The sequence below is a fragment of the Talpa europaea genome (assembly GCF_964194135.1).
Source record: "Talpa europaea genome assembly, chromosome: 8".
NCBI classification, from domain to species: domain Eukaryota; kingdom Metazoa; phylum Chordata; class Mammalia; order Eulipotyphla; family Talpidae; genus Talpa; species Talpa europaea.
Window position 1 is genome coordinate 100,567,009 of NC_140075.1, and position 26,616 is coordinate 100,593,624.

A 26,616-nucleotide genomic window follows, 5' to 3' on the forward strand; every position below is an offset into this window, starting at 1 on the left:
CCCTTTGGATATTAAGTTATATATAAAAAAGGAAATACTTCTTTTGCTTCAATTTTTGGAAGAGTTTGAGAAGGACTGGTGTTAAATGTTACATGTTTAGTGCAATTCACTAGTGGGTCTATATGGCCAAGGGTTTTTTTTTTTACTTTTTAAAAAGATTTATTTATTTATGTATACAAGAACTGGGGTACAGGCCAGAGGTGTGGGGGTGAGAGGATTTACCAGAGACAGAGTGGGAAGCAGAACAGGTGGACTGACTGAAATACACTGCTGAGGGGAGCAGTGGGCAAGACAGGAGAAGTCTGCTGTGCATGTGGGTTGCTCCCTGGCCAACCAGGAATCCAACTCGTGCTGTAGTGGCTGCCAGGTTTTTGTTTCTTAAACATTCAGCCTTCCTAAGTTGTATGCTTCTAGAAATTTATACATCTCCCCCTAGGTTATCCAATGTATGGGTGAAAAAGTGTTCATAGTAACTCTCTTCTATAATGTTTTTTATTTCATCAAATCAGTAGTCAGGTCTCCAACTCCACTTCTGATATTATTTATTTGAGCCTTCTTTCATTTTATTTCTTAGTCAATCTAGCTAAAGGTTTCTCAACTTTGTTGATCTTTTTGAAGCACCAACTCTTGGTTTCATTTATTTTTCTTTATTATGGTTGTCTTCTCTATTTTTTTATTTATCTCTGCTTTACTGTTTATTATTTCCCTCCTGCTAGCTTGGGAGTTAGTTTGTTCTTTTCTAGTTCCTAAAGGTATAATGTTAGGTTATGGATTTGAGATCTTCTTTTTTAGTGTAAGCATTTACAGGTATAAATTTCCCTTGCAACACTCTTCTGTTGTATTCCATAAGCTCCAGTATATTGTGTTTTCATTTCCATTGGTCTCCAGATAGTTCCTCATTTCCCTGGCTGTTTCTTCTCTGACTTACTGGTGTTTAAGAGTGTGTTGCTTTACAGCATCATTTACAATAGCCAGGACATGGAAACAACCTAAGTGCCCACAGAGGGAGGACTGAATTAGGAAGATGTGGTCTATCCACACATTGGAATCTTATCCCACTATGAGGAAAGACAAAGGTTGCCATTTATAGCCAAATGGAAGGCCTTCAAGGAATTATATGCAATAAAGCAAGTCTGAATGACAAAGAAAAATATCAAGCATTTACACAACAGACAATTCAACAAAGCAATATACTCATAAAAACTAGCAGATAATAAACAAAGTGAGACTTTTGGAGGGGTGGGGAAAAGAGTTGAAAGAGTATGAGGAGGGCAGTGGGAAAAATATAAAGATTATTTTTGGAACTGAAAATAAATTAGCCAAAAATAAATCAAAAACCTTCATGGACGAGCTAAAGGAAAGGATATCATTTTTTCCCATATATTTGTGATTTTTCCAGTTTCCTTTCTGCTATGGGTTTCTAGTTTCATTCTGCTGTGATTGGAAGATACTTTGCATGAATCCCATCTTTCGTTAGGACTTGTTTTGTGGCCTAACTGTCTTGGAGAACGCTCCATGCGTATTTGAGGGAGGTGTGTACTTTGCTCATAGGTGGAGGTTGTGTTAGCGTTAACCAGGTTATAGACTATTCAACAATCTTAGCCCCGCATCCTTCCTTTCACTGTGTGTGTGTTGTGTGTTGTGTGTGTACTTATGTCCCTCCTGTCACCCTTGGAACCAGATCCGCCATCTCTCACTTTCGTTTCTTCTGTCCTCTCATGAAGTTACTGAAACTTTTTATTTTTTCTCACTAAATATCTGAGTTATGATTTTAAGTTTTTGGAAATTATATATATATATATTTAAAGATTTATTTTTATTTGTGTATATAAGAACGGGGGTGTAGGCCAGAGGTGTCGGGGATGAGAGGATTCACCAAAGGCAGAGTGGGGAGCAGAACAGGTGGATCTACTGAAATACACTGCTGAGGGGAGCAGGGCGTGAGACAAGAGAGGTCTGCTGCGCCATGTGGGTCAGCTCTCTGGCCCAGGTTGAACTCATGCAGCAGTGGCTGGGATAACTTGATCGCGTTGGGACTTTAAGCCCTGGACCACCAGGGAGGCCCTGAAAATTACATTTCACTACATGGGCCCAACAAAGAAGAGGGTGTGAGGCTGCTGCAGGCCACGGGGGATGATGTCTGATCAGTGTCCCTTCCTTGCTCTTCTCCAGGCTCAGTGAGGGCAGAACCTCCTCTCTCCTGAACCCTCTCTACACTTTTCAAAACCAATTCTACAAAACATAGCTCGGGGAAAAGAGAATAATACATAAACCAGACTATATAGTTAGTTCTACAGCATAAATTTAGTATTTCATGCAAATCTCTCCTGTAACAATTTGGAAGCTATTAAACCCACTCATCCTGAGTGTCATCCAGAACAATAAAGACAGACTCTCTGAAGGTAAGAATGGGGCATCAAATCTTTTTCCTTAAAGCCTTCAGATGATTCCAAAGTACAAGGAAAAAAGAGAACATGCTCTTCCAGGGGAAGGACTGGAGCCCCATTCTCGTGGAAAATAGAATTTTCTCTCCCCTTCGCTCCCCAGCTGTGTTAGGAAGGAGAGGCTCAAAGGCCACTTCTCAGCTCTCCCTCTGATGGAATCTGAGTCCATTTAGAGACAGAAACCACACCAGCAATTTGAACAGGGAAAATTTAACAGTGAGAATTGTTACCTGGTAAAAAGTGGCTAAGTCCACTCAGGGGACACTCAGGGGTGAGGAGGCAGCATTCACAGAAAGGAGCTTCACCCCTGCAGTGAGGGAGAGTGGTCCAGGGAAGACGTGGGGAACTCAGAGAGCAGTGCTCCCTCTCCCTCACAGCTCAGACCCAGACCTTTGTGCATCCTCCCCGCCGCCGCATGACTGAAGGGAACTTTGTGGCTTAGGATGGCTTCTGATTTTTTTCTACTTCAGGCTCTGTAGGGCTTAATGGGTGTGATGTTTAATTTTATGTGTCAATATGGCTAGTCTAAGGTACCCAGATATTTGGTCACCCGCCAGTCTAGATGCTACTGTGAAGTTTCTTTTAAAGATTTATTTATTTATTTATGCACTCAAGCACTGGGGTACAGGCCAGAGCATGGGGGGTGAGAGGATTCACCAGAGACAGAGTGGGGAACAGAAGAGGCAGATCTATTGAAATACACTGCTGAGGGGAGCAGCGGGCAAGACAGGAGAGGTCTGCTGCACCATGGGGGTATCTCCCTGGCTGGGGATTGAACTCCTGCTGCAGTGGCTGTGGATAGCTTCACAGTGCTGCGACTGAACCCCTTGCGCCATCAGGAAGGCCCCAGAGAACATCCGTTCTTACATCCATTCTCCCAGTCCTAGCTCCCAGTCCTAGCTCCCAGTCCACCTCTTTCATGCAGACTTCCCTGATTTTCACAGTCCATATGGACTCACCCCTTCCTGATCACCCTGGCAACGTTTTGACCTCTTTGTTTCAGCTCTTAGTTATATAAAATGCCCTTGCAGTGTGGAGTGTGTGCCGAGTCAAGGACTTCAAAGCAGTTCACACAGGGCAGACCATGGGATTTATCGAATATTGGACTGACCCACAGGAGCCTGTGAGAAAGCAGAGGTGAACACTTCTATTGCACACAGAGCAGGGGGTGGGTGGTGATGAAACCATGGGGGTCACCACGGCCATTGCCTACTTCTGCTTATCTTGACAGTACAGCAGGACAGGCTTACAACAATGTGACAAAAACACCCCTACCCATTTGAAACAAGAGGAAAAAAATGTTTTTCATAAGTTGACAAATTGTGTTTCAGAGTTCAGGCCCAGAAGAATGTTCGCTGTCCTTGAGGTGACTTCTAATTGTCTGGCCTGAAAATAGCCCTGGAAGTCGGAACTGAGATGCCTGACTCACAGGGAGAGGTCGACATCAGAAGCAGGGTGCTCAGCGTGCTGCAGCTCTTGATCCAACTTCGAGTTATGTGTCATTCAGCAGAGATCACCCCATCCCACTCAGTCCACGTGTATCTTTTATCATTATTCCTCAGCCCCATCCATACTGCTCAAAGCCCCATCCTCTGGGACACGGATCTGAATCTGCTGCAGCCTCCTGCCAGGTGACCTTGCATTAACTTGGTCCTTTTGAGAAATGATGGCGGCATGGCTTGTTAGCGTCTGTGGCACCAGCAACAGTGAGAAGACAGACATGGCCAGGAATAAACCACGAAGGCGGTGGAATTTCTATCCGTACAACGGTCACCAACCCCACCAATTTGAAAGCATGAAGCTATGCTGTAATTATCTTCAGTGGGGGCCTCCCTGGTGGCGCAGGCGGTTGGGTGCAGCGCTGTGAAGCTGTCCGCAGCCTCTGCAGTGCCGGTTCGATCCCCGCCCGCCTTGGAGCAGCCCACATGGCGAAGCAGACCTCTCCTGCCTCGCCTGCTGCTCCCCTCAGCAGTGCATTTCAGTCTGCCTGTTCTGTTCCCCGCTCTGTCTCTGGTGGATCCTCTCACCCTCCCACAACTGTGGCTTGTACCCTGGCTCTTATATAAATAAAAAATAAATCTTTAAAAAAAAATTATCTTCAGTGGGCCGCCTTGGTGGTGCAAGGGGTTAAATCTCAGCACTCTGAAGCTATAGCAGCCACTGCAGCACGAATTTGATCCCCAGCCAGGGAGCTGACCTACAGGCAGCAGCAGACCTCTGCTGTCTTGCCTGCTGCTCCCCTCAGCAGTGTATTTCAGTAGATCCACCTGTTCTGCTCCCCACTCTGTCTCTGGTGAATCTTCTCACCCACCCCCTGGACCTCTGGCCTCACCCCAGCTCTTGTATGCATAAATAAATAAAAATAAATCTAAAAAAATATTACCTTCAGTGTCCACGAATCCTTCCCAGCAAATGCCTGGAGGGCATCGTTTGCCGCTCACCCCTTCCTTCCCCCACCCATCCCAAAGAGCAGGGTCCTCACATGTGAATGTGCAGAACCCCCCATGGTTTCATCACCACCCACCCCCTCCTCCATGTGCAATAGAAGTGTTCACCTCTGCTTTCTCATGATCTTTGCAGTGATAGTGATGCAGGTCAAAATGCAACTTCCTTGTCCCCACTCCTAGCAATTATGAGGTCAAAGGTTTGGGGAAAGGCCTGGAAATCTGCATTAAAAAAGTAAAATCTGTAGGTGATTCTGATGATTTTGAGGAAGATGACAGACCAGGATGGGTGGCTCCTCTGGCAGGTGATTCTGTAATAGCTACAATCTCAAAGCAGCTCCTGGGAAGACTAAAAATCCAATCAGCAAATGCTCCAGGAATACACAGCAATCTACCCAAGGACAAACATGAGGTGACATTTTAAAAAAATTCTCTTAAAAACGAAGAGGCATAAATCCAGATACTCCATCATTACCTTCATCTAATAACCTCCTGGGACCATCATTTTCAGAGCAGCTATTTGGCCATCAAGGTAATTCAAGATAATTAGAAATGACTCTGAGATGCAGCAAAGATTCATTCCTGGGGGGCGCTGAGATCTGGCAACAACAACATAGCTGGGAAGGTCTATTTTCTTTCTTTAAAAAGCTCATTTTCAGGAGAGCATTCCTTCTTGGAAAAACATCACCTGGAATTTAAGACCTGAATCATAAAATACATTGAAGAGATCAGCAAAACACTGTGACATTGCCCTTGGAGTTGTCTTTAGCGACTCAACACTAATGGCAAGGGAAACAAAAGCAAAAATAAACAGGGCCTCCCTGGTGGTGTAAGGGGTTAAGCACAGCACTGTGAAGCTATTTACAACTTCTGCAGCACAAGTTCGATCCCCAGCTGGTCAGGGAGCTACCCACATGGCACAGCAGACCTTTCCTCTCTCGCCTGCTACTCCCCTCAGCAGTGTATTTCACTCAGTCTGCCTGTTCTGCCCACCACCCTGTCTCTGGTGAATCCTCTCACCCCCCACCCCCCACCGAACCTCTAGCCTGTATCCCAGTTCTTGTATGCATAAATAAATGAATCTTTAAAAAAAAAAGCAAAAATAAACAAATGGGATGACATTAACTAAAAAGTTTCTGCATAGCAAAAGAGACTATCATTAAAACTCTATCAAATGAGGGCCTCCCTGGTGGCACAAGGGGTTAAGACCAACCCATGAAGCTATTCACAGCTACTGAGGCAGCATGAGTTCGATCCCTGACCAGGGAGCTGACCCACATGGCATAGCAGACCTCCCCTGTCTCTCCCACTGCTCCCCTCAGCAGTGTATTTCAGTAGATCTGCCTGTTCTGCTCCCCACTCTGTCTCTGGTGAATCCTCTCACCAACCCGCACCTTTGGCCTACACCCCAGTTCTTGGATACAAAAATAAATAAATCTTTAAAAAAAGGAAATGCAATTGACTTCTGTATGTTGATTTTGTATCCTGCAATTTTACTGACTTCCTTGAGTAGTTCTAACAGGATGTGTGTGTGTGTGCATAGGTATATGGGGTCTTTAGGATTTTCTATATATAAAATCATGATCCACAAACAGGGACTGTTTCACTTTGTCCTTTCTAATTTGGATGACTTGAATATTTTTCTTGCATACTTGGTCTGCTTAGGACTTGGGGTACTATGTTGAATAGATATATAATGGGCACCCTTGTCTTTCTTGCTCGCAACCTTGAAGGAAAGCTTTCAAGCTTTCACCATCAAGTATGAATTAGCTGTGAATTTATCATACATAGTTTTTATTATGTAAAAGTACAACCCTTCTATATCCAATTTTTTGAGTGTTTTTATCATAATAGGATGTTATATTTTGTGAAATGCAACAACTGAAATGATCATATGCTTTTAATCTTTCATTCTATTAATATCATATTCATTGCTTTGTATATGTTAAACCATCCTTGCATCCCAGGTTTGATCATAAAAGATTATTTTGATCATAAAAGATTATTTTCTTCCTAAATGTTGCAATGAAACGAATTATTCTAGAAGCTTGTTTATCCTTTGAGTTCTGGAATGCTGTGATATATCACTCTTTATCTGCAAGGAGTTGGTACCTCAGTCCCTGATGATGAAATCCCAGATGCAGTGACGCCAGATGTAGCTATAACTCATCCCACATTATAGATAGGAAACTAGACTTTGAGAGATTAAGTAACTCTCCCAAGTTCATATAACCAGAAAGTCAAAAGTTAAAATTCAAACCCAGTCTGTATAATTTTAAAGTTTATTGTGGAGTCTACTGTCAATCTGAACCCTACCTATTTAATTTGCATGTAAAATGTTATAAATGATCTTTCTTCTTTTAGAAAAGATTAAAAGCAGTTTGAAGATAAGTGCCCTACCTATTTCATAATGTGGTTCTCAGGTCAAAATATTCCCATTATGAGTGGGTAAATCTTAAAAACCATAAATTTCTAGATACAATAATACAACACATTATGTGCTTTCCCAGAACATTGTACTAGGTCAAACCATTACATTGGCTCAACTAATTCTGATATGAAAGGACTCAATAGAATAGAAATAAAGGCCCTGGGGTCTTTTGGTTACTAGAATATCATCCCAGGAGTGACACAATTTAATAATCAAAACGATTATTGAAATAGTGTGGCTGGTGCTGGGTGTGGTGCACAAACAAAACCCCTTCACTATTGGATGTGATATCCCCCCAGCCCCCAACTCCAACCCCCAACATGTGCACCAGGGGCAGCTCTAGAGCCCTGCGCATCATCTCATTTGACCCCCTGCTGTTGCACATCCCCATCACAGGGGCAGAGGGGCGGGGCACAGTGAGGTTGAGAGACCGGCGCACCCTCCCTGACCGTGGAACTACAGGGCCTGGTGCTCAAACCCATGAACTGTTCTTCACCACATGGTTGACCAGACCTCAGTGGTCACACTGCTCCTTGCTTCCTATATATATATTTTTTGGTTTTTTTTTTTTAAAGATTTATTTATTCATGCAGATAAGAACTAGGGTAGGGTACATGTCAGAGGTGCAGGGTGGGGGTGAGACGATTCACCAGAGACAGAGTGGGGAGACATAAACAGGCAGACTGACTGAAATACACTGCTGAAGGGAGCAGCAGGTGAGGCAGGAGAGGTCTGCTGTGCCATGTGGGTAGCTCCCTGGCCAAGGATCAAACTTGTGCTGCAGTGGCTGCCGATAGCTTCATAGTGCTGATGCTTAACCCCTCGCGCCACCAGGGAGGCCCCCCTTCCCTGTATATTGTCTCTAGTGTGGGGTGTGCACTAAAGATGAGGGTGGAACCTAAAGTGATTCTAGGGTCCCTGGCTTGGGAAGAATTCACATCCAATCATGCAGTGAGAAAGTTATTCTGTTTCCAATTCTGTCCTAGTTCTTTTGCTTCATCATGCAGATAGTCTGTTTGGAGTCAGTGTGTCTTTAACAACTCCCCCACAATTGCCAGTGTCCATTTTTAACCAAGAAAGAAAAGGTCTCAGAGTCAGGATTTAGGATGGGGCTAGAATTTAAGAGTATAACTTTATCTCCATTTTGCTGATTTTTTTTACAATTACTGTGTTATTTACAGATGATAGATACTGGTCTATTTAGTTAGTGAAATAGTTTCTTCTAAAACAAAAAAATTAAATTTGTGTTCATTAAAACATTAAGATACTATTTCAGGTAGCATGGAGATCTGGCAGAATTTGTGCAAGAGGTATAGGATGATGGTCTCCTGAGAAATTCTGTTTCAGCATTGACCCCTGCATTCAAGGGTAGTTCATGTTTGCTGCGCTGTCTGCCCAGTTGTAACACAGCCCAGCCATGGATACAGCCCAGCCATGGACATAACACGGATGCTGTGTCAGTGGCTCCCTATCATTCTGGGGTCTCTGGGTTGCTAAACAGAGGGGTCTGGGCCATCCTCACTTCCTGTGGCAGTCACTCTCCTCTTGGCCAGCCGGCTGCTGGGTATGGGCCAATCTTCTGCTACAGTGATGCTTTCTGATGGGGAGGCCCTCTGGGGACAGTCCAAAGAGGACTGAGAGAATTGATGAGGAGGTTAGAGTCCTGTAGAGTGGGGATAAAGGTGGAAACATCGTTACTCTAGTGAAGAAGTGAGGATCCCTTCAGAAACATGATGAAAAACCTACATCCATTACCCAGGAAAATGCACATGTATGTGCATGTGTGTCTCCTCTCACACAGGTGAGAATTTTTAGGTTCCAGGTTTTGAATTCCAACCATGATATATCTATCTACAATTCCCCAGTTCATGCCTAAGAGTAACTATAGAGACTTAACTCTGAGATTTGCAAGTTTTTGTATGTTACTCCATCCATGCATCCACCCACACACTCACCCACCCAGCCACCCAGCCACCCTCCTAGCCATCCATCCATCACAAAAGTACTACCCTTCTCTCCTCACACTGGCTCTGAAATCTTTCCATCTGGGACCCCTTCCTGCAGAGGAGAACCAACTTGTTCTCTAAGACCCTGAGACCGCTGCTAGGAACGCTCCTAAGTTCAATTTTTTCACATTTAGCTTAAAAGTTCGCACCAATTTAGAGCCTACTAGTCATGTATTTTCACAAAAAATATTGCAAAAGTTGTTTAGTAAACCTGACCTTCCAGAGAGATGAGCATTGCTGAGGCCAATGCTCCCTGGGGTGGGAGGGGTGTGTGTGTGTGTGTGTGTGTGTGTGTGTATGTGTGTGTCTGAGGTCTCTAGGGACCTGTTTGGAAAGGCCTGGGCCTAGTCTCTGTAGCAGGAACATGGAACCCTTAGGGGCAGGATCACCCGCCTCTTCCCACCTGCACAGTCCCTGGACCCCGGGGAGGGTTGCTCACTTTGTGATCAGAGGACCCTAACCAGGGCCTTCTGCTCTCCTTTCACAGTAATACAGGTGATGGGCCTCTGACTCAGGGGCTGCCAGCCCCATGTTCACAACTCAGTGGAGGAACATCTGCTACCAAGCACTTCCAGTATTGTAAAGAATATATTTGGGGGCCTCCCTGGTGGCACAAGGGGTTAAGACGCAACCAATGAAGCAATCTGCAGCCACTGCAGCACGAGTTCCATCCCTGGCCAGGGAGCAACCCACATGGCGCAGCAGACCTCTCCTGCCTCACCCACTGCTCCCCTCAGCAGTGTATTTCAGTAGATCTGCCTGTTCTGTTCCCCACTCTGTCTCTGGTGAATCCTCTCATTCCCCACACCTCTGGCTTGTACCCCAGTTCTTGTATGCATAAATAATTTTTTTTAAAAAAAGAATATATTTGGGTTTGCAGCTAGAACAAGTCAACTCAGGAAGACGAGAGAACTGAGGGAGGCCCTGAGGCTGTGTGGAGCAGGGCTGAGAGCCTGGACTCCCCAGCCTGATTCGGGGGTTCTCCTAGGCCTACACCATCAGTCCTAAGAAATCAGACAGGGTGCAAGACCTTCATGTTGCTGGTTCCCTGGGTGAAAAACAAGGCGTGGGGACGGGATGGTCCCTGTGGATTTCTGGCACGGTGCTTCTGCTCATCATCAGTCTCCCTAGGATTTCTGTTTTATCTTTATTATACCCTTCTTTCCTCCTCCTTTCTTTTTTCTTCTTTTTTAAGATTTATTTATTAATGCATACAAGAACTGGGGTACAGGCCAGAGGCATGGGAGGTGAGAGGACTCACCAGAGACAGAGTGGGGAACAGAACAGGCAGACTGACTGAAATTACTGCTGAGGGGAGCAGCGGGCGAGTCAGGAGAGGTCTGCCGCGCCATGTGGGTAGCTCCCTGGAAGGCAGGGATCGAACTTGTGCTGCAGAGGCTGCGGACATCTCCACAGAGCTGTGCTTAACCCCTTGCGCCACCAGGGAGGCCCTTTCCTCATCATTTCTGAAAGTGCTGCGTGCACCTCACTCTTATAAAAACAACAGCTATCTCTCACTCTGTTCTCATCACCCCCCTCCCCTCAAATATTCAGTCCTGTGCCCACAGAGGATCAGCAGCCCTTGTTCTCAGATGGACGCTTATCTGCTCAGAAGCCTATGTAAGGAGACTTGTTACAGCTCCGTGGGGCAGAGCCGAAGTAGACGAGGCAAGAGAAGTCACATTCCAGGATCTGGTCTAGCAGGTGTCTTCAGTCAAGGAATCTAAGATGATGCTCATATCCTTAAAGATTCTTTTCCTGTTTCTTTTTTCTGATCCCCATAAATGCCTGTTTGATTAGGACCCACCCCACAGTCCAGAATGAGCATTCACTAACCTTAGTTAATAAAATGAGCATTTATTAAATGTTCAGTTCTAATAAATAGTCAGCCATGATCGTTACAATGGGCCACCAGGCCTGGTAAAAATGAAATAGTCTCTGTGACCTTCAAAGAGAAAATGTGACGCTATGCTCTGTCGTTAGAAGTTTGTTCCCCTCACCACCTCGCTGTGGTTTAAAGGCCTGAAGCTAAATTTAGTTTTCTTACCACACTGAAGTCCCAGAGCCTCCTCTGCCAAGCACTGAGATCTTAAAAATCAAAGAAAGGAAAAAACAGAAAGCCGAGAAGCAGGTATGAAGGAAGCCTGCAAAAAGCAAGCCCAGACACACTCTCCAGGATCCCCCTGCTCCTTACCCCCCTCTTTTTTTTTTTGAGGAGGCTGGTTCAGCTATTCAGAGTTCCAGGGGGAAAATCAGGATCTTCTGGAATTTTATTTCCAAATGAAGAACAGAACAGCAGGAAATCAAGGCTTACTTAAGCCCTCCCTTCTGAGGCGGTTAAAATCCTGGAACAAGATGGGTAAGGAGAGGATGTGATGTCTTAGGTGGCTTTTGTGATTCATTTTTAAAAGACTGAATTTAGATTAAAGAACAAAGATCAGGGACAAGGCTTTGAGGCATCAGCTTCCCACAGCCTAGAAGATGGCTGTTTGTGGGAGCCAAGATCAGCTTCCTAAAGCTGGACTTAAGGTGACCGGGGGCTACATGGCATGCTGGGCTGGGTGATAGCCCCCCACAGCCCACTCTGCTGAGCCCCCTGTGTCCAGTCCCACCCTTTGCTCCTACCTGTCCCCACTTGTCTCTGCCAGCCTATTGTTCATTATAGCAAAGGCGCCCACCCCCCCAGAGAATTCATTGTCCCGGGACAGGGTGCTGGCCTGCGGGGGGCAGCCGTTGGCTGTTTCTGACAGCTGCTTCTGGAGGATGGCCAGGGAGACCTTGTTAGCTACCAAGAAGTCCTTCATGGAGATCATCTCCCCTGAGAGCCGCCGCCCATCTGTGTCACTTTCCATCACCCCGTCGGTGTCTATGGAGAGGTTGCACCGGTTCTGGACGTTGCCAGGCATGACCACGTTCCTCCGTGACTGCAAGAACCCTCTTTGGCATGGCTGGCAGCACCTGCTGTCCATCTTCCTTAGGATCCAGTTCATGGACTGTTTGATGAGGATGGAGATGACGTTGAACAGGGAGTAGATGCAGCAGACGCCCATGAGGATGAAGACAAAGTTGGCGACATGGTAGAGGCCTTGGCTGTCATACTGGGCGTTCTGGCTGCTGACCAGGTCCCCAAAGCCAATGGTGCTGAAGGCCACAAAGCAGAAGTAGAGTGAGTCTAAGTAGCTCCACCCTTCGAAGGAGGTATACATGGCAGAGGCACAGCAGGAGATGAGGAGGGAGGCCAGGCACAGGATCAGCATGACATAGTACACGGAGGGCTTCCAGCCCGCCAGGCTGTCCACCTGGCTCTTCCCTGGGTTACTTGTGCTTTCCTGGGGCAGGGCCCCTCTTCTCTGGAGCTGCCGCTGGTGGCAGGACTTCATGATGTAGGCGATGACTGTGATCAGGCGCTCCAGGAAGAGGTTGAAGAATAAGATAGTGCTGGCACACCCGATGAGGCCATAAAAGATCAGAAAGATTTTCCCTCCTACTGTCACTGGAGTTGTCATCCCAAATCCTGCAGGAAACAAAAATCAGAGGAGAGAAGAGTGAGGGGGTTGGTCTTTGCTGTCAATGGGACCAGAGACTTGGATTTGATGGTTGGCCAAAGGGCCGAACAGAACAGCTTGTGAGACTGCACTTTAGTTCTTTGCCCTAAACTCTCTAGGACCGAGAGGACTCTCGCTTCATTTGAAGACATTAAGTGCTGTCAGAGCTGGGTGGCTGAGAGCCTCGAAGATGCCGTTGTGCAAGTCAGAAAAAAAGGCAGCTCCTCCTCCAAGTGATGCAGGCAGTGAAAATGGCCCAGTGATGAGAATGTGGGCTGGATTTCAGCCTCTCCTCCCCGCTCTGCTAGGCAGCCTTGTCCAGTGCACAACCTGAACAACCACACTCAACATATTCTGATAAATAAAGGCTCATACAAAGATAAGACGTGTATAGATTGATCAGAACTCATTTATTCTCTGACACTCGGTGTCACTCTAGGAATGGGAAATACAACTCTGGAAAGGACAGATCTGGTCCCTGGCCCTGTGGAGCTCTAGTCTAGTGTGGTGATTGCCATATACAAAGAGCCCTATAGGAACTGCTAACAACAAACCCTTCTCAGAGTTGGGACCCTGGGGAGTCTAAGCAAGGAGACTTGAAAGCTAAAGCGGAGTCATGCAGGCAGGAGAGTGTGTGGTCATGTGTGCAAAATGTGCGTGTATGTGCATGTATGTGTGTGCATGTGTGTGCCTGTGCGATAGTGATGATGAGGATGTTCTAGATGGAGAAACAGCAGGTGCCAGCATGTGTAGAAATGAGAGCTTTGCCCAGGCATTTCCATCTTTTAAACAAAAGTTTAAACATCTTTTAAACAAACACACACCTCAATATTTGGGAGTGAAAACTGAGCTGTCAGTTGTTACAGAGTTTGATGAAATATGAAACTTTTTTTGCCTCTTACTGCTCATTCTTGACCTTTCTACCCAAGCACATAGACACGTTACTAAGAATATCCACTGCAGGATACCAGATGCCACTAAGAAGAATGAGAAACAGAAAGAGCAGCGATCCACTGGGTCTGTCTCCCCAAGGGGCATGGAACGTGCGAGTGCCTCTTCCAACAGGTCATATCATTTAATCTGTTTAAAAACTTGTCACAAAGCTGTGCTTAACCCCTTATGCCACCAGGGAGGCCCACTGCTGGAGTGGTTTTTTTTTTGTAGATTTATTTTATTTTATTTGTTTATACAAGCACTGGGTACAGTCAGAAGCACGGGAGGGTGAGAGAATTCACCAGAGCCAGAGCAGGGAGCAGATCAGGCAGAAGGACCGAAGTACACTGCTGAGGGGAGCAGCGGGCGGCAGGAGAGGTCTGCACGCCATGTGGGACCCTCCTCCGGTGGCCGGGGAGCAGCCGGGGATCGAACCGGCGCTGCAGAGGCTGCGGGCAGCTTCGCAACCCAGCGCTCAACCGCTGCGCCACCGGGGAGGCCCCACCGCTGGAGTGTTTTAAAGTAAATCCCAGACAGCATTTCATTTCATTCATTAATAACAAGGCAGCTGAGCGGACAAGGACTTTATTTTTCCAACATAACTATTAGGCCATTATCATACTTAAGGAAGTTAACATGGATCCCTTAACATTAAATGATATCTGGGCCATATTCATGCCTCTAAGAAATATGTTTTTACAGACCCAGATGAATGAACCATGACTCTTACAAAGTCCCTGTACTTACTATATCTTTTATGCCTCGTTCGTTTGTTAATTGTCTTTCCTCACCCCATTTTTTTACACCGTGACTCTGTGGGGTAAGTGTGTCCTGTAGACTTCAACAAGAATTCATACTAGAAATATTTGAAAAAAATGTGTATTATATGGCAAATACCAAACACTGCACAGGGATTGGCACAAACTCTAGAAGGTAATTGGAAAGATGTATCAGACACCTCAGCAATATTTTTCTCTTTTTTCTTTTTTTTGTTTTTAGGAATATGTCCCCCAAATGATTGGAAATGTGACACATTATGTACCTGGGCACCATGTCTTTGCTTTTAAAAGCAACCTAACTGTCACATAATAGGAAAATGATGAGGCAAGGTGCCATTACATTATGAAGGTGAGGTGCCATTAAATTATGAAGCCGTTAAATTATATACACAAAGAGCTCTGAATGTTAGGTGGGAAAAAGCAGAGCTGAAGGTGTCTGCAGAAGGACTCAAGCCTGGCACATGGGCATCCGAATTACACATTTGTGGGGTGAAGAAATAGGAATCCAGGTGATAAAACATATCCATGCAGGGATTTACATTGAAGCAGTGAAGATGCTTCTGGATTCCAGTCACAACATCCTCAATAGGGCCCCCCTGGTGGTGCAGGGGTTAAAGACAGCGCTATCAAGATATCGCCAGCCACTGCAGCACGAGTTCAATCCCTGGCTGGCCAGGGAGCTACCCACATAGCACAGCAGACCTCTCCTGTCTCGCCCACTGCTCCCCTCAGCAGTGTATTTCAGTAGATCTGCCTGTTCTACTCCCCACTCTGTGTCTGGTGAATCCTCTCACCCCCACCCCCACACCTCTGGCTTACACCCCAGTTCTTGGATGCATAAATAAATAAATCTTTAAAAAAAAATCATCAATAGAGGGTCCCGACAGGAAGGGGATGTGTCACTTCTTAGGACACAGTGTCTAGAGCCTGGGGCTCCAGGCCAACTTGGGGGCTCTAGAGCCATGAACATGTCACCTTCTGGCTGTGGCCTGCCAACATGTGGGCTAATGACCTTTATGCCAACAGGTTCAGGTACCACCTCCTCACACGTCAATATCTGTCCTCACGTATGTCTAACAGCAGAGAACAACTCCCAGGAAACCCCTTTATATATTCTATGTACGAAATTCCACCATATATCATAAATCAGCACCAAGTCACTCCTAAAACCAGTCATCTACAAGAGGAGAGGATTTCTTGGATGAGTCAGGGTTCAGCCCAGTCCCTGGGGGCAGAGAGGAACCCTGGAACCAATAGTGCCTTCTGCAAACATACCTGGAAAAAAACAACGTAAAGGGAAAAAGACAAAATTCCTAATCAGGTAGTTTCAGCACAGTAATAACAAAGGTGATTTATTTTTCCAAATGTTTTATATCTTTCATTACCTTTAAACTGAGAATAATGCTGAAATATTCTGGAATAATGTTGAATCTTCTAGTTTCCTAAGATTGCAGGCAATCCCCCACCCAGAAGCATCCCCTCTTGACTCTTCAATACACAGAGAAATCAATGTTTGATGTGCATATACTTTTTCAAAAATCTTTTTGATTTGGCAATTTAAAGCCTCTTTGTGTGGGATGAAATTACTGAGGGGTTTGTGGGTGTTTTTTTAAAAAAACTCCAATTTCAATTTAATGGAAAAAGGAGGCAAGAACAGACCTCATGGATGATTCGGGATTGGGGGGATGTTTGGGATTTTGGGAAGGGGGCTCTGATGATGGAGATGCAGAGGGCCGGTGGGGCGTCCCGTGGAGGTCCTCGCCAGGACCTACAGCTGTCACAGCTGAGGGGACTTCACAACCTTCCTGCCCAGCCTTTTTGTTGCAGGTTGGGAAACTGAGGTACCAATAAGCCAGCTAATTTTCATAAAATGTGAAGGCTTCCATCCGGGTCCTTCACCCAGAGTGGCCTCCTTTGCTCTGATGGCCAGTGGTAAGTTACTTCCCAAGATGATTTCGAGCAAACTGCTCCCAGCTCTGTATTCATTTGCTGTTCCCTTCAGGAAGCGATAAAGCCTATTTCTCTTCTCCTTGAAGACTGAGTGACCTTGAGACCTGCTCTGACCCACAGTGTGGAAAGAAGCTGTCCTGGTTCTGCACTTAACTGGCCAGAAGCTCAGCCATTTCCGCCTTCTCCCTCTGGACCCCGAGTCACCTTGGAAGACAGGTGACCACCAGCTGGAGAGGGGCACCGCCAGCCACCCCCAGCCTCAGATACGATGTCATCTTGGATGTCCCAGTCCCAGTCGAGCTCCCAGATGGATGCAGGCACGTGAGTTAACTGGCTGCACCACAGAAAGTCAAGAACCACTAGCTGAGCCCAGCAGATGTGGAGACTTGTGAGAAACGCCATGTGGTTGTTCAAGCCACTGATTTGGGGAGGTCTGCTGCCCAGCACAGGAGAGGAGACGTCTCCTCTCTGGGACTTGTGATTATTTCAACAAGCCTCTTCTGTCCTCTCTCCTTTCCTCCCCAGTTCCTCCCTCCACTTTTCCACCATAATTGGGTGTAAGGGACTTAAAGGAGATTTAAGAGGAGGCCTGCAAAGGATTTGGAATTCAATGGAAATTTCATTTCAAGCAAGTTGTTGAACCTCTTTGATATTTTTTTAAAGATTTATTTATTTATGCATACAAGAGCTGGGGTACAGGCCAGAGGTGTGGGTGGGGGGTGAGCAGATTCCCCAGAAACAGAGTGGGGAACAGAACAGGCAGACTAACTGAAATACACTGCTGAGGGGAGCAGCGGGTGAGACAGGAGAGTGAACCTCTGATATTAAGGAACAGGGCCCGGCTGAGGGCAGGGAGGGCTGGGAGGCAGAGGGCATTCTACCACGGATACGTATTTGGAGAGTTTCTCGTTAGGGGCCAGTGAGAAAGGGATTTCCACAGACATTTTTGATACATGTCTTCTGGTGAACATACGTACATTTCTTTTGGATGCATATATTTAGAGTGGAAGTGATGATTCATAGGGCATGTTCAATAGAGTGGACATACAATTTATCCTGTCTTCACCGATGCTGGAGAGTCCAGGTTCCTTTGTATTCCTGCCAATACTCACTTTCATTACTCCAGGGCGGGGGCCTCCTTGGTGGCGTAAGGGGTTAAGACGCAGCCTATGGAGCTGTCCTCAGCCACTGCAGCATGAGTTCGATCCCTGGGCAGGGAGCTACCCACATGGTGCTGCAGACCTCTCCTGACTCCCTGCTGCTCCCCTCAGCAGTGTATTTCAGTCAATCTGCCTGTGCAACACCCCTGCTCTGTCTCTGGTGAGTTCTCTCACCCCCCACACCTCTGGTCTGTACCCCAGTTCTTGTATGCATAAATAATCAATCCTTAAAAATGCTGCAGTGTTTTTGATTAGCATTTTCTTGATGTCTAAGTTAAGCATCTTTTAATACATCTCATGGTTCTTTGGGCATCCTTCTTAGCACCTGTCCACATGTTTTGTGCATTTCCTGTTGTCTTATTGGCTTTCGGATGACACAGAAGCAAAGACGCCTGGGCACTGAGCGCTGCCTTGAAGGCTCTGGGTTTGCAGCTGAACTTCTGCTGCATTCACACCCAGGGCTGGCTTCCACGTGCTCTACTTGGCCATCCTCCTGTCCCGAACAGCACTTATTTCTCTGATGGAGAATCACTTCTAACTTTTCTTGTGTTACCCAATATTCTACATGGTGTTGATTTTGAGAACACATATACTGGCAGTACTTATTAGTCACCTCCTAAGTGTGGAATCCAGAACAGAGCCCTCCAGGGCTGGCTACCTGCTTCTGGGGGATAATGTGAACTTAAACACACCTTACCACTTCACATTCATGTGTTCTGTGCTCAGGGACACCCAGGCAATATAAAAACACCAGAAAATTCTCATGGTATCAGCAGGTGAGGATTTATATTGACAAATCAGGGTTTGAACCCTGTAAGCTGTGGGTTTATACCAAATTGCTGACATGCTCCATGGGAAACGAACCACTTCCATTCATTTCACAGCTGAGTAACTCCTGTGCATCGAAGGCAAAGGTCACCTGTACTTCACAGCATCAAGGCTGTATCTGTGGATGAAGAGTTATGACTCTTCCAAATAAAAACACTTAAGATTGAGGTTATGAGGTCAAGTATTAACTCTCAGAATTTACTTCCTCCTGGATCATTTCTAGGGGACGAGTCAGGGGAAGGAATTAGGGAGAATATTAGTATTTATTAGTTCCCAAACACTGTGCCACGTGCACGGTGGGGCAACCTCTGCCTCCCACCCGGGAGCATTAAAAGTGGTCTGGGAGGTACAGGAAAACCCCCCAGGAATGATGTGCTACCACCGCACCAGGTTATCAATCAAGGTAAACATCTTGTCCAAGTCACCTGCAGGTGACAAAGAAGATGGTGGGAAAGTATCTGCAACTCAAGGCTGAAGCTGGAATGTCTGGTCAGGCCTTGCTCAACGTCTGAACATCCACTGGGCAGTGAACATGGCAGACAAGACCTAAGGAAGTAAGTCTTGGGCTTTAGTGCACATCCAAACTCCCTAAGGAGCTGGCTTAACACTAGGGCTTTCCAGGCCTCACCTGATTCCCATTTAGGAGGCTGAATGGGGCCTAGAACCATGCATTTTATTTTTTATTTTAATTTTTTAAAGATTTATTTATGCATATAAGAACTGGGGTACAGGCCCAGTGGGCGGGGGAAGAGAATTCACAGAGACAGAGTGGGGAACAGAACAGGCAGATCGACTGAAATACACTGCTGAGGGGAGCAACGGGCAAGTCGGGAGAGGTCTGCTGTGCCACGTGTGCTGCAGGGATCGAACTGGCCAGGGATCGAACTCGTGCTGCAGTGGCTGCGGATAGCTTCATTGTGCTGCGTCTTAACCCCTTTCGCCAGCAGGGAAGCCCCTAGGAACCCTGCATTTTAATCCTGTGCCTGAAGTGATTTTGGTCCAAGGACTACAGACCCCACAGCACAAGCTGTGTTCACAGCACAAGCTGGGGGCAGAGCTCACTCTGAGGCTGAATCCACAGCTCTGCCTCTAGACCAGCCAGTATAGCTAGTCTACAAGGACATCACAGGCTGATTGAAGCGTCTCTTAATGCACGCAGGAGGCCGAAGGGAAATGGCATTTCCACGGCCCACCTGCGCTATTGCTCTGCAGCAATTACTATGTGGACATGAAATGATAAGTTCTTGCTAAAGTTCAGGGTATTTTGGGAATTTGCTATTTTGATGGTTTTTATTCTTCTTTCATTTTGTCAACAGTAAAGCATGTTTGACAGAAAATAATGCTATCATGTATAGTAACGATGAAACTGTTTTCCAGATAATGTCTGAAGTAGGGGATATTTCTAGATTCTGGCACTAAGTAGTTTACAAGAGAGACAGAAATCACTGCTCTCCTAACTACACAAGTTGAAAACCAGGGTGCAACAAAGGATTCTCTGAATCATTTGCATTACTGTCAGTCACGGGAAATTTTGTGCTCAGAGGATAACAAAAATTGGCCTCATGGGAATTCGAATATTTCAGCTCCTAAGAGGAATTTTACAAATTTCATTTCCTGGAGAGAGACACTGAATCACAGGGGCTCTGTGTTTTGTGCTTTCTCGAGCCTTCTCCTTACAGACATTCAGCTAGTCTGACTGCTGGAATAAGTGCTGTCATTACTTCTGCCTTCACCCTCATTAAAAAGGGGGGAAGTCATCTGATTTCCTTATCTCGAGTAGGTGTCCCAATTCCAGGGCTGCTTAACTTTCAAATTGTGAAACTACTCCTTAAAAGCAAGCACCTGTAATTATGTTCTCTCAAGCTAAATTGCCCTCCCCCAGACAGCGAAGAAATGGTTCAATTAAGTCAACGGTTACCACAACTCAGGAAACGGAGCTGAAGGAAGCGTGTTCTGCAAGATGAGAAACCCTCACTCCAGGCCGTCTGAGGGGTCATGAAAATGGCCTCTTAGTGCTGGTGACTCTCTGCAAAGCACTGCTGCCAGTCTTTTAAAATGTCTCCCTGCTAACAAGAGGGGTGCAAAGCGCCTTTGGAGAGGAGCTGGCTGGTGTACCTGACAGGGGGGCCTGCTCTGTGTGACTTGAGAGGCGTCTAGCCCACACCTCGTTCTCCCTCACAGCCTCCCAGTGCTTCCAGAATCCAGTCAGGCTTCTGGTCTTCCCCACAGACCTGGGGAAGGTTAGTGGCTCTCAGACACTTTATGATACTTAGGTGTGTGATGTTACAGGAGAAGAAGCAAGGCCAGGGCTTATTAAGTGACAAAATCATGAAAGATTGAAGAAACAAGTGTGTCATCTGTAATATACTACGGGTCCAGGCCGCCCCCCATCCCCCAGTTTGTATGGCTTCCCTACCAAGCCATGAAATTGCCTGTTGTTAGAGTGAATGGTCATCCTTCCCCCATATTCCCATGTTGACCCTCTCACCTCCCCAGCCCACCTTCCCCTGATGGATTAGGAGGCGGGGCCTTTGGGGGTAAATTGGGGTGGATGACATCGAGTGAAGCCCAGTGGGGCCCTCAAGCTCACCCAAGACAGCTGGCTTCCCCACTCTTTCTGCCACCTGAGGATACAAGACCCCAGAAGAGGGTGTGCCCACCCTCCGGAACCATGTGGAAGACATTCCTGCTGTTCATTAGCTGCCTGGTCTGTGGTACTTGTTACCAGCCTGAGGGAATGCAGTTAAGTTACTCTTGTGCCGTAAAGAACCTGCCTTACCTAGAATTTTCTAGAAACATTTAGCAAATATCCTCATTTTTTCGACAAAAAGCAGTTGTAGAGAACTAAAGCTCCCTAAAGAAAATCGAGTTTTTATTTCCTTCTTTTCTAGTCCCCCCTCCTCCCCCTATCTCTCTCTCTCTCTCTCTCTTTTTTTTTTAAAGGAATCTTTAATGACACACAACTTGAACCTCATTCTCTTTAGAGCACCTTCCAGGCTGTTTCTAAATGAACCGCTGCTCTGTAATAAACTATTTTTGAGGACTTTTTTCTTAACATATTGAGCTTTGATATTATTAGTCTAGAAAGCAGTTAGACATTCCTCTTGCTCAAAGCCAGCAGAGAATCCATTTCAGAAAGCATTGCAACCTTGTGGCACAGGGGGTCAGTGTCCTGATTTGCCACCGAGTCTCACCCCACCCAGCACAAGCAGAAGCTCATCAGGTGGACGAGGAGTCGAGCTCTGTCTGCACTGAAGCCTCAGACTTGTTCTCTAACACTGAACTTCACCTTCCCTTTCTTTTTGATTTATTTATTTACGCACACAAGACCTGGGGTGTAGGCTAGAGGTGCGTGGGGTGAGGATTCACCAGAGACAGAGTGGGAAAGTGTCTGAAGACACCACACTACTCCATCATTTCGCTGGTCGTGGGAAAAGGAAGGGCTGATGTGTTAGGCCTTATTTCTTTTCCTCTGAGGGAAAACACACTGGAGACAAACCCCTCCCATGAGCTCTAGGCTGTTAAACCCACATGGGAGTTTTTTGTAAATCATCCCTAAGAAAGGGAAGGTTGAGGCCGCCCTGGTGGTGCAAGGGGTTAAGTCTCAGCACTATCAAACTATTGCCAGCCACTGCAGCATGAGTTCGATCCCTGGCCAGGGAGCTACTCACATGGCACAGCAGACCTCTCCTGACTCCTCACTGCTCCCCTGAGCAGTGCATTTCAGTACATCTGCCTGTTCTGCTCCCCACTCTGTCTCTGGTGAATCCTCTCACCCCACGCACCTCTGGCCTGTACCCCAGCTCTTGTATGCATAAATAAATCAAAAAGAAAGGGAAGGTGAAGTTCAGTGCTGGAGAATGAGTCTGAGGCTCCAGCGCAGACAAAGCTTGCCTCCTCGTCCACCTGATGAGCTTCTGCTGTCTGTGCTGGTGGGGTGAGACTCGGTGGCAAAAACATGTGGCTGGAAAAGGGCAAAGTCATTGTTATTCACTGGGAAATGGGAAGAGGAAGGAGGAGCTGCACATGGGGACAGAAAGCACAGAAGGGAAGGGCTTCAAGCCTAGACTGTGTGGCCCTGGCTTTCCTCGCTGAGTGCACTCCCGCGGGAGGCCTTCAGAGGCGACACAAGGGGGTTTTCTTCTGATAACATTATTTCTAGTTTTACTGGCAAAACAGGCTATAGGATAGAAGTTGACCTAACTCCCCGGTGTCCCTCGCCACACCTCTATCTTTCTCTTCTCCCCACTGTGCATCTGACCTGTCCCCTGTCCTTGCCCGGTTACCCGTATTCTTCATCCGTTACTCATTCAACAAACATTGAGCATGGGCCATGTTCCAGACTCTGAGCTGCTATCAGTAAACCAGACATCACCTCTCAGTGTCTTTCAATTATATTTCTTTCAGAAATTACACTTTCTCCACCAGTTTCTGCTTCACCGCTGTAGCGGCAGGAAGGGCCCAGAGCAGGTTCTCTATGATCCGAGCAGACAGGGTAAGGAGGAGTCCTGGAGCCCTCAGTGGCTTTTGTAGACTTTTATTGAGTTTACTAGGTACATGGCAGGCAGAGTGCTGGGGGGCCGGGAGGCTGGCAGGCTCTCCGGCGGTCTTTTGTGGCCTCTGCTTCTCTGCTCCTTTTGCTCTGCTCTCGTTCTCTCTGCCCTTCCACTCTGGTCCTGCTGGCATCCCCGTGACGCTGCCCTTATAAGCCCAGTCTCTCAGCCCAGGTGTACTCACCTATGCATGCCCACCCCCTACTCCAGGTGCCCGCCATCAGGCATGCATTCAGGACCGCAGATCCATCATCAATCCTAATGGCGGGAGGGCAGAAAAGCCTGATACTTTTTTACCTTATCCTACAACCGCCTACATTTTTCATTTGGGGATTTCTTCTTTTGTGAATTGTCTATTCATGTCTTTAAGTCCATTTTCCTCTCAGTATATGTATTGATTTTCTTCTTGGTTTGTGAGAGCTCGTCATATTATTTTAAGGAGATCACTGTCATCTTTTATGTATATTGACACATTTTTCCCAACTTGTATTTGTCTTTTATTTTGGTACATGTGCTTTGTTGCTATGCTGGAGTTCAATTTCTATGCAGGCCACGCATCAGGTTCTTCTTCTGTGAATTCTGGCTTTGGGAGTCATTTAAAGAAGTCGCTCTTATTCCAGGTATATACTAGTCTTCACTTGTGATTCCAGTTTTTAAAAAAACAACTTAATATTTAACTCCTCTTTACTGTAGGGACCTAAAATTTTTAAATAGTTGGCTTTTCAGAGCACCGTTAAAATTTTTTTATTGAGAACGCTAGGTTAAAACATTGTATAGGTTTCAGGTGTACAGCATAATTTAACCTCTGTATGTACCACATATGGTCACCGCCAAAAGTTTAGTTTCCAGCCTCCACCATACAAGTGATCCTCTTCACCCAGTTCAGCCACCTCCCTTCCCTCGCGTATGGGAAACACCATGTTGGACAGTTAAATGCAGAGGAAGGAAACTAGATCACAATCATACACCGCACACAAGCAGCATAGATTCAAAATGAGTTAAAGGCTTGACTGTAACACCTGACACCATAAAGTACATAGAAAAAAACAGGTGATAAGCTGACCAACATCAGTCTTCAAGAGATGTCTTTGGGGACTTGACTCTAACAGCAAGGGAAACAAATGCAAAAACAGGGCCTCCCTGGTGGCGCAGGCAGTTGAGCGCTGCACTGTGAAGCTGTCCGCAGCCTCTGCAGTGCCGGTTAGATCCCCGCCGGCTTCGGAGCAACCCACATGGCGAGCAGACCTCTCCTGTCGTGCCCGCTGCTCCCCTCAGCAGTGTATTTCAGTCAGTCTGCCTGTTCTGTTCCCCACTCTGTCTCTGGTGAATCCTCTCACCCTCCCGCACATCTGGCCTGTACCTCGGTTCTTGCATAAATAAATAAATCTTAAAATAAAAAAGGCAAAAACAAACAACTGGGACTAAATGAAACTGAAAAGCTTCGGCACAGTGAAAGAAAACATCATAAAAGTGAAAAGGCACCGTCTAGCAGAAACGGCATTCTTACATTTGTTTCTGGGTGCTGTAGTTTGTTCCATTAATCTGTCCATGCGAGGGCTGGGACCAACACCATAAACAGCTCTCCTTTTTTAATATCCACGAAGACTCTTCCTTCACCCCGCTATACTCCATCTTCCTTCTCCTTTTTATTTTTAAAACTGCCCTCGTGTATTTCATGTTCAGTTTTTCTGCTGAGCCTTAGAATCATTTGGTTAAAGTTTCAGAAAAGATATTTGGATTCTGACTTCAGTCGCCTTTTTATTTCGAGATTCATTTGTGGAGAAATGACATCCTTACCAAATCTGAGTTTTTCTACCAGGAACACAGTGTCTGTCTCTCTATTTATAGAAATCTCTTACTGCCTTCCTTAAAGAAGCCCCTGTTAGCATGGATACTTGATGGTGGAAACCTGCCGCCCAGTACACTGGGCAGAGAGACCGTTACTGCTGTGGCTGACTCCATCCATTTTTCCTGGACTTTGCAGGAATGGAGTGTCTCCTTCTGGAAAGTCTTTATGGGTTCAAAACCTGATTCTGCTACTTATTAGTTCCAGATGGAAACTTGGACAAGCTACTGAACCTCTTTGTTCCTTAATGTCCCCATGGCAGAGCCCCCCAGAGCTCCACACATCCATCTGCCTCCTGAACCCAGAATAAAGGGTAAGGAATATAGAGCCTTCCGTCTCACAGAACTTATGCCTGAGCGTTCTCCAAATCACAGCCAATAAACAACTGTAGGTGTCACATCACCCCCAGGGAGAGAGGGCAGGACCACCAGGGAAACAAAACCTGGCACTGAAGTGCCACTAAATGAACTTCTTTTCTACCTTCTGTAAGGAAAATGGGTTAAATCAGGCTTTTGTTCCTCCTCCTGCCTCTAGCATCTATGGCCACCCCCTGCAGCTTCGCTTTGCTCCCAGGTTTCTTGCCTGCGTGTGATGTGTTATTGCAAAAAGCTTTTGGGAGCTCGAGCGCGGGGCACGTGTACTTGTGGCTACAGACACCCAGCACAGAGAGCATTACAAGAGAGAAGCCAGAGAAAGGGAGAGAGAAAGAGAGAGAGAGCAGAAATGGGGGCGTGGTGCTGGAAGGCTCAGTTGCTGCCGGCATCCTAGCTTCCCTGCCTCCCTGCCCACTGCCCTGCCTGTGTACCCAGCTCCCTGCTGCTGGCCAGATATACCAAAGGCTCAAAGAGGCCTTTATCTGCCTGTCCGAATCAACAATGAACCTGCCCACCCCGTGACTGGTTGCCCCAACAGTCCCTTCCTTTCACCACCAAATCTTTTAAACATTTGGTGGTCTGCACTTGCTGTCTCCACATGACTTTCCTATCATTCTCAGTTCAGGTCTCTGTGGCTTCTGCCTCCATTGCTCTCAGCCCGGCCAGAGCCAGTGGCTCATGTTGGGTTGTCACCCTTGCGTCTGTCCCTTCTGTGGCTCCTTCCTCTCTGGCGTTCCCCTCCCCGCCCAGGACTGCCAACACTTTACTCTCTTTGTTCCATGTTGTTCTTCCTCCTCTTTGTGTGGCTTTGACTACCCTGCCACCTCCCTGAGGAAGTACAAGCCATCAGTCTAGAACATCTCAAGGAAGCTGCACACTCCCTGCTTCCACACCTTCCTGTTCTGCTCACTGGCATCATTGTGAGGTGCCTCTCTCCCTGTTAAGGTTAGTCCTGCCACCTGTGTCTATCCCCACCTCTCTGCTAAGCGGTCCTGCTTCATAAATTATCTTCTACTTCAAAACTTCAATTCTTGGGCCTTCCTGGTGGTGCAAGGGGTTAAGACACAACCTATGAAGCTATCTGCAGCCACTGTAGCACGAGCTCCATCCCCGGCCAGGGAGCAACCCACATGGCGCAGCAGACCTCTCCTGACTCGCCCACTGCTCCCCTCAACAGTGTATTTCGGTCAGTCTGCCTGTTCTGTTCCCCGCTCTCTCTGGTGAATCCTCTCACCCCCCACACCTCTGGCCTGTACCCCAGCTCTTGTATGCATAAATAAATAAATCTTTTTTAAAAAGTGTTAAAAAATACTGAAGAAGAAA

At 46.6% G+C, this 26,616-nt stretch overlaps 1 protein-coding gene across 1 annotated transcript in view; it reads right to left on the reverse strand.

Moving 5' to 3' along the window:
- Positions 1–11,946: 11,946 nt before the first annotated feature.
- The window catches only part of KCNK13 (potassium two pore domain channel subfamily K member 13), a gene marked incomplete at both ends in the record, with an annotated part of 77,617 nt that continues 62,947 nt past the window's right edge, over positions 11,947–26,616 (reverse strand). The window contains one exon of the mRNA XM_084239852.1: positions 11,947–12,839. Within this exon, the coding sequence (XP_084095978.1) occupies positions 11,947–12,839 (893 nt within the window). The remainder of the gene's footprint in view (positions 12,840–26,616) is intronic.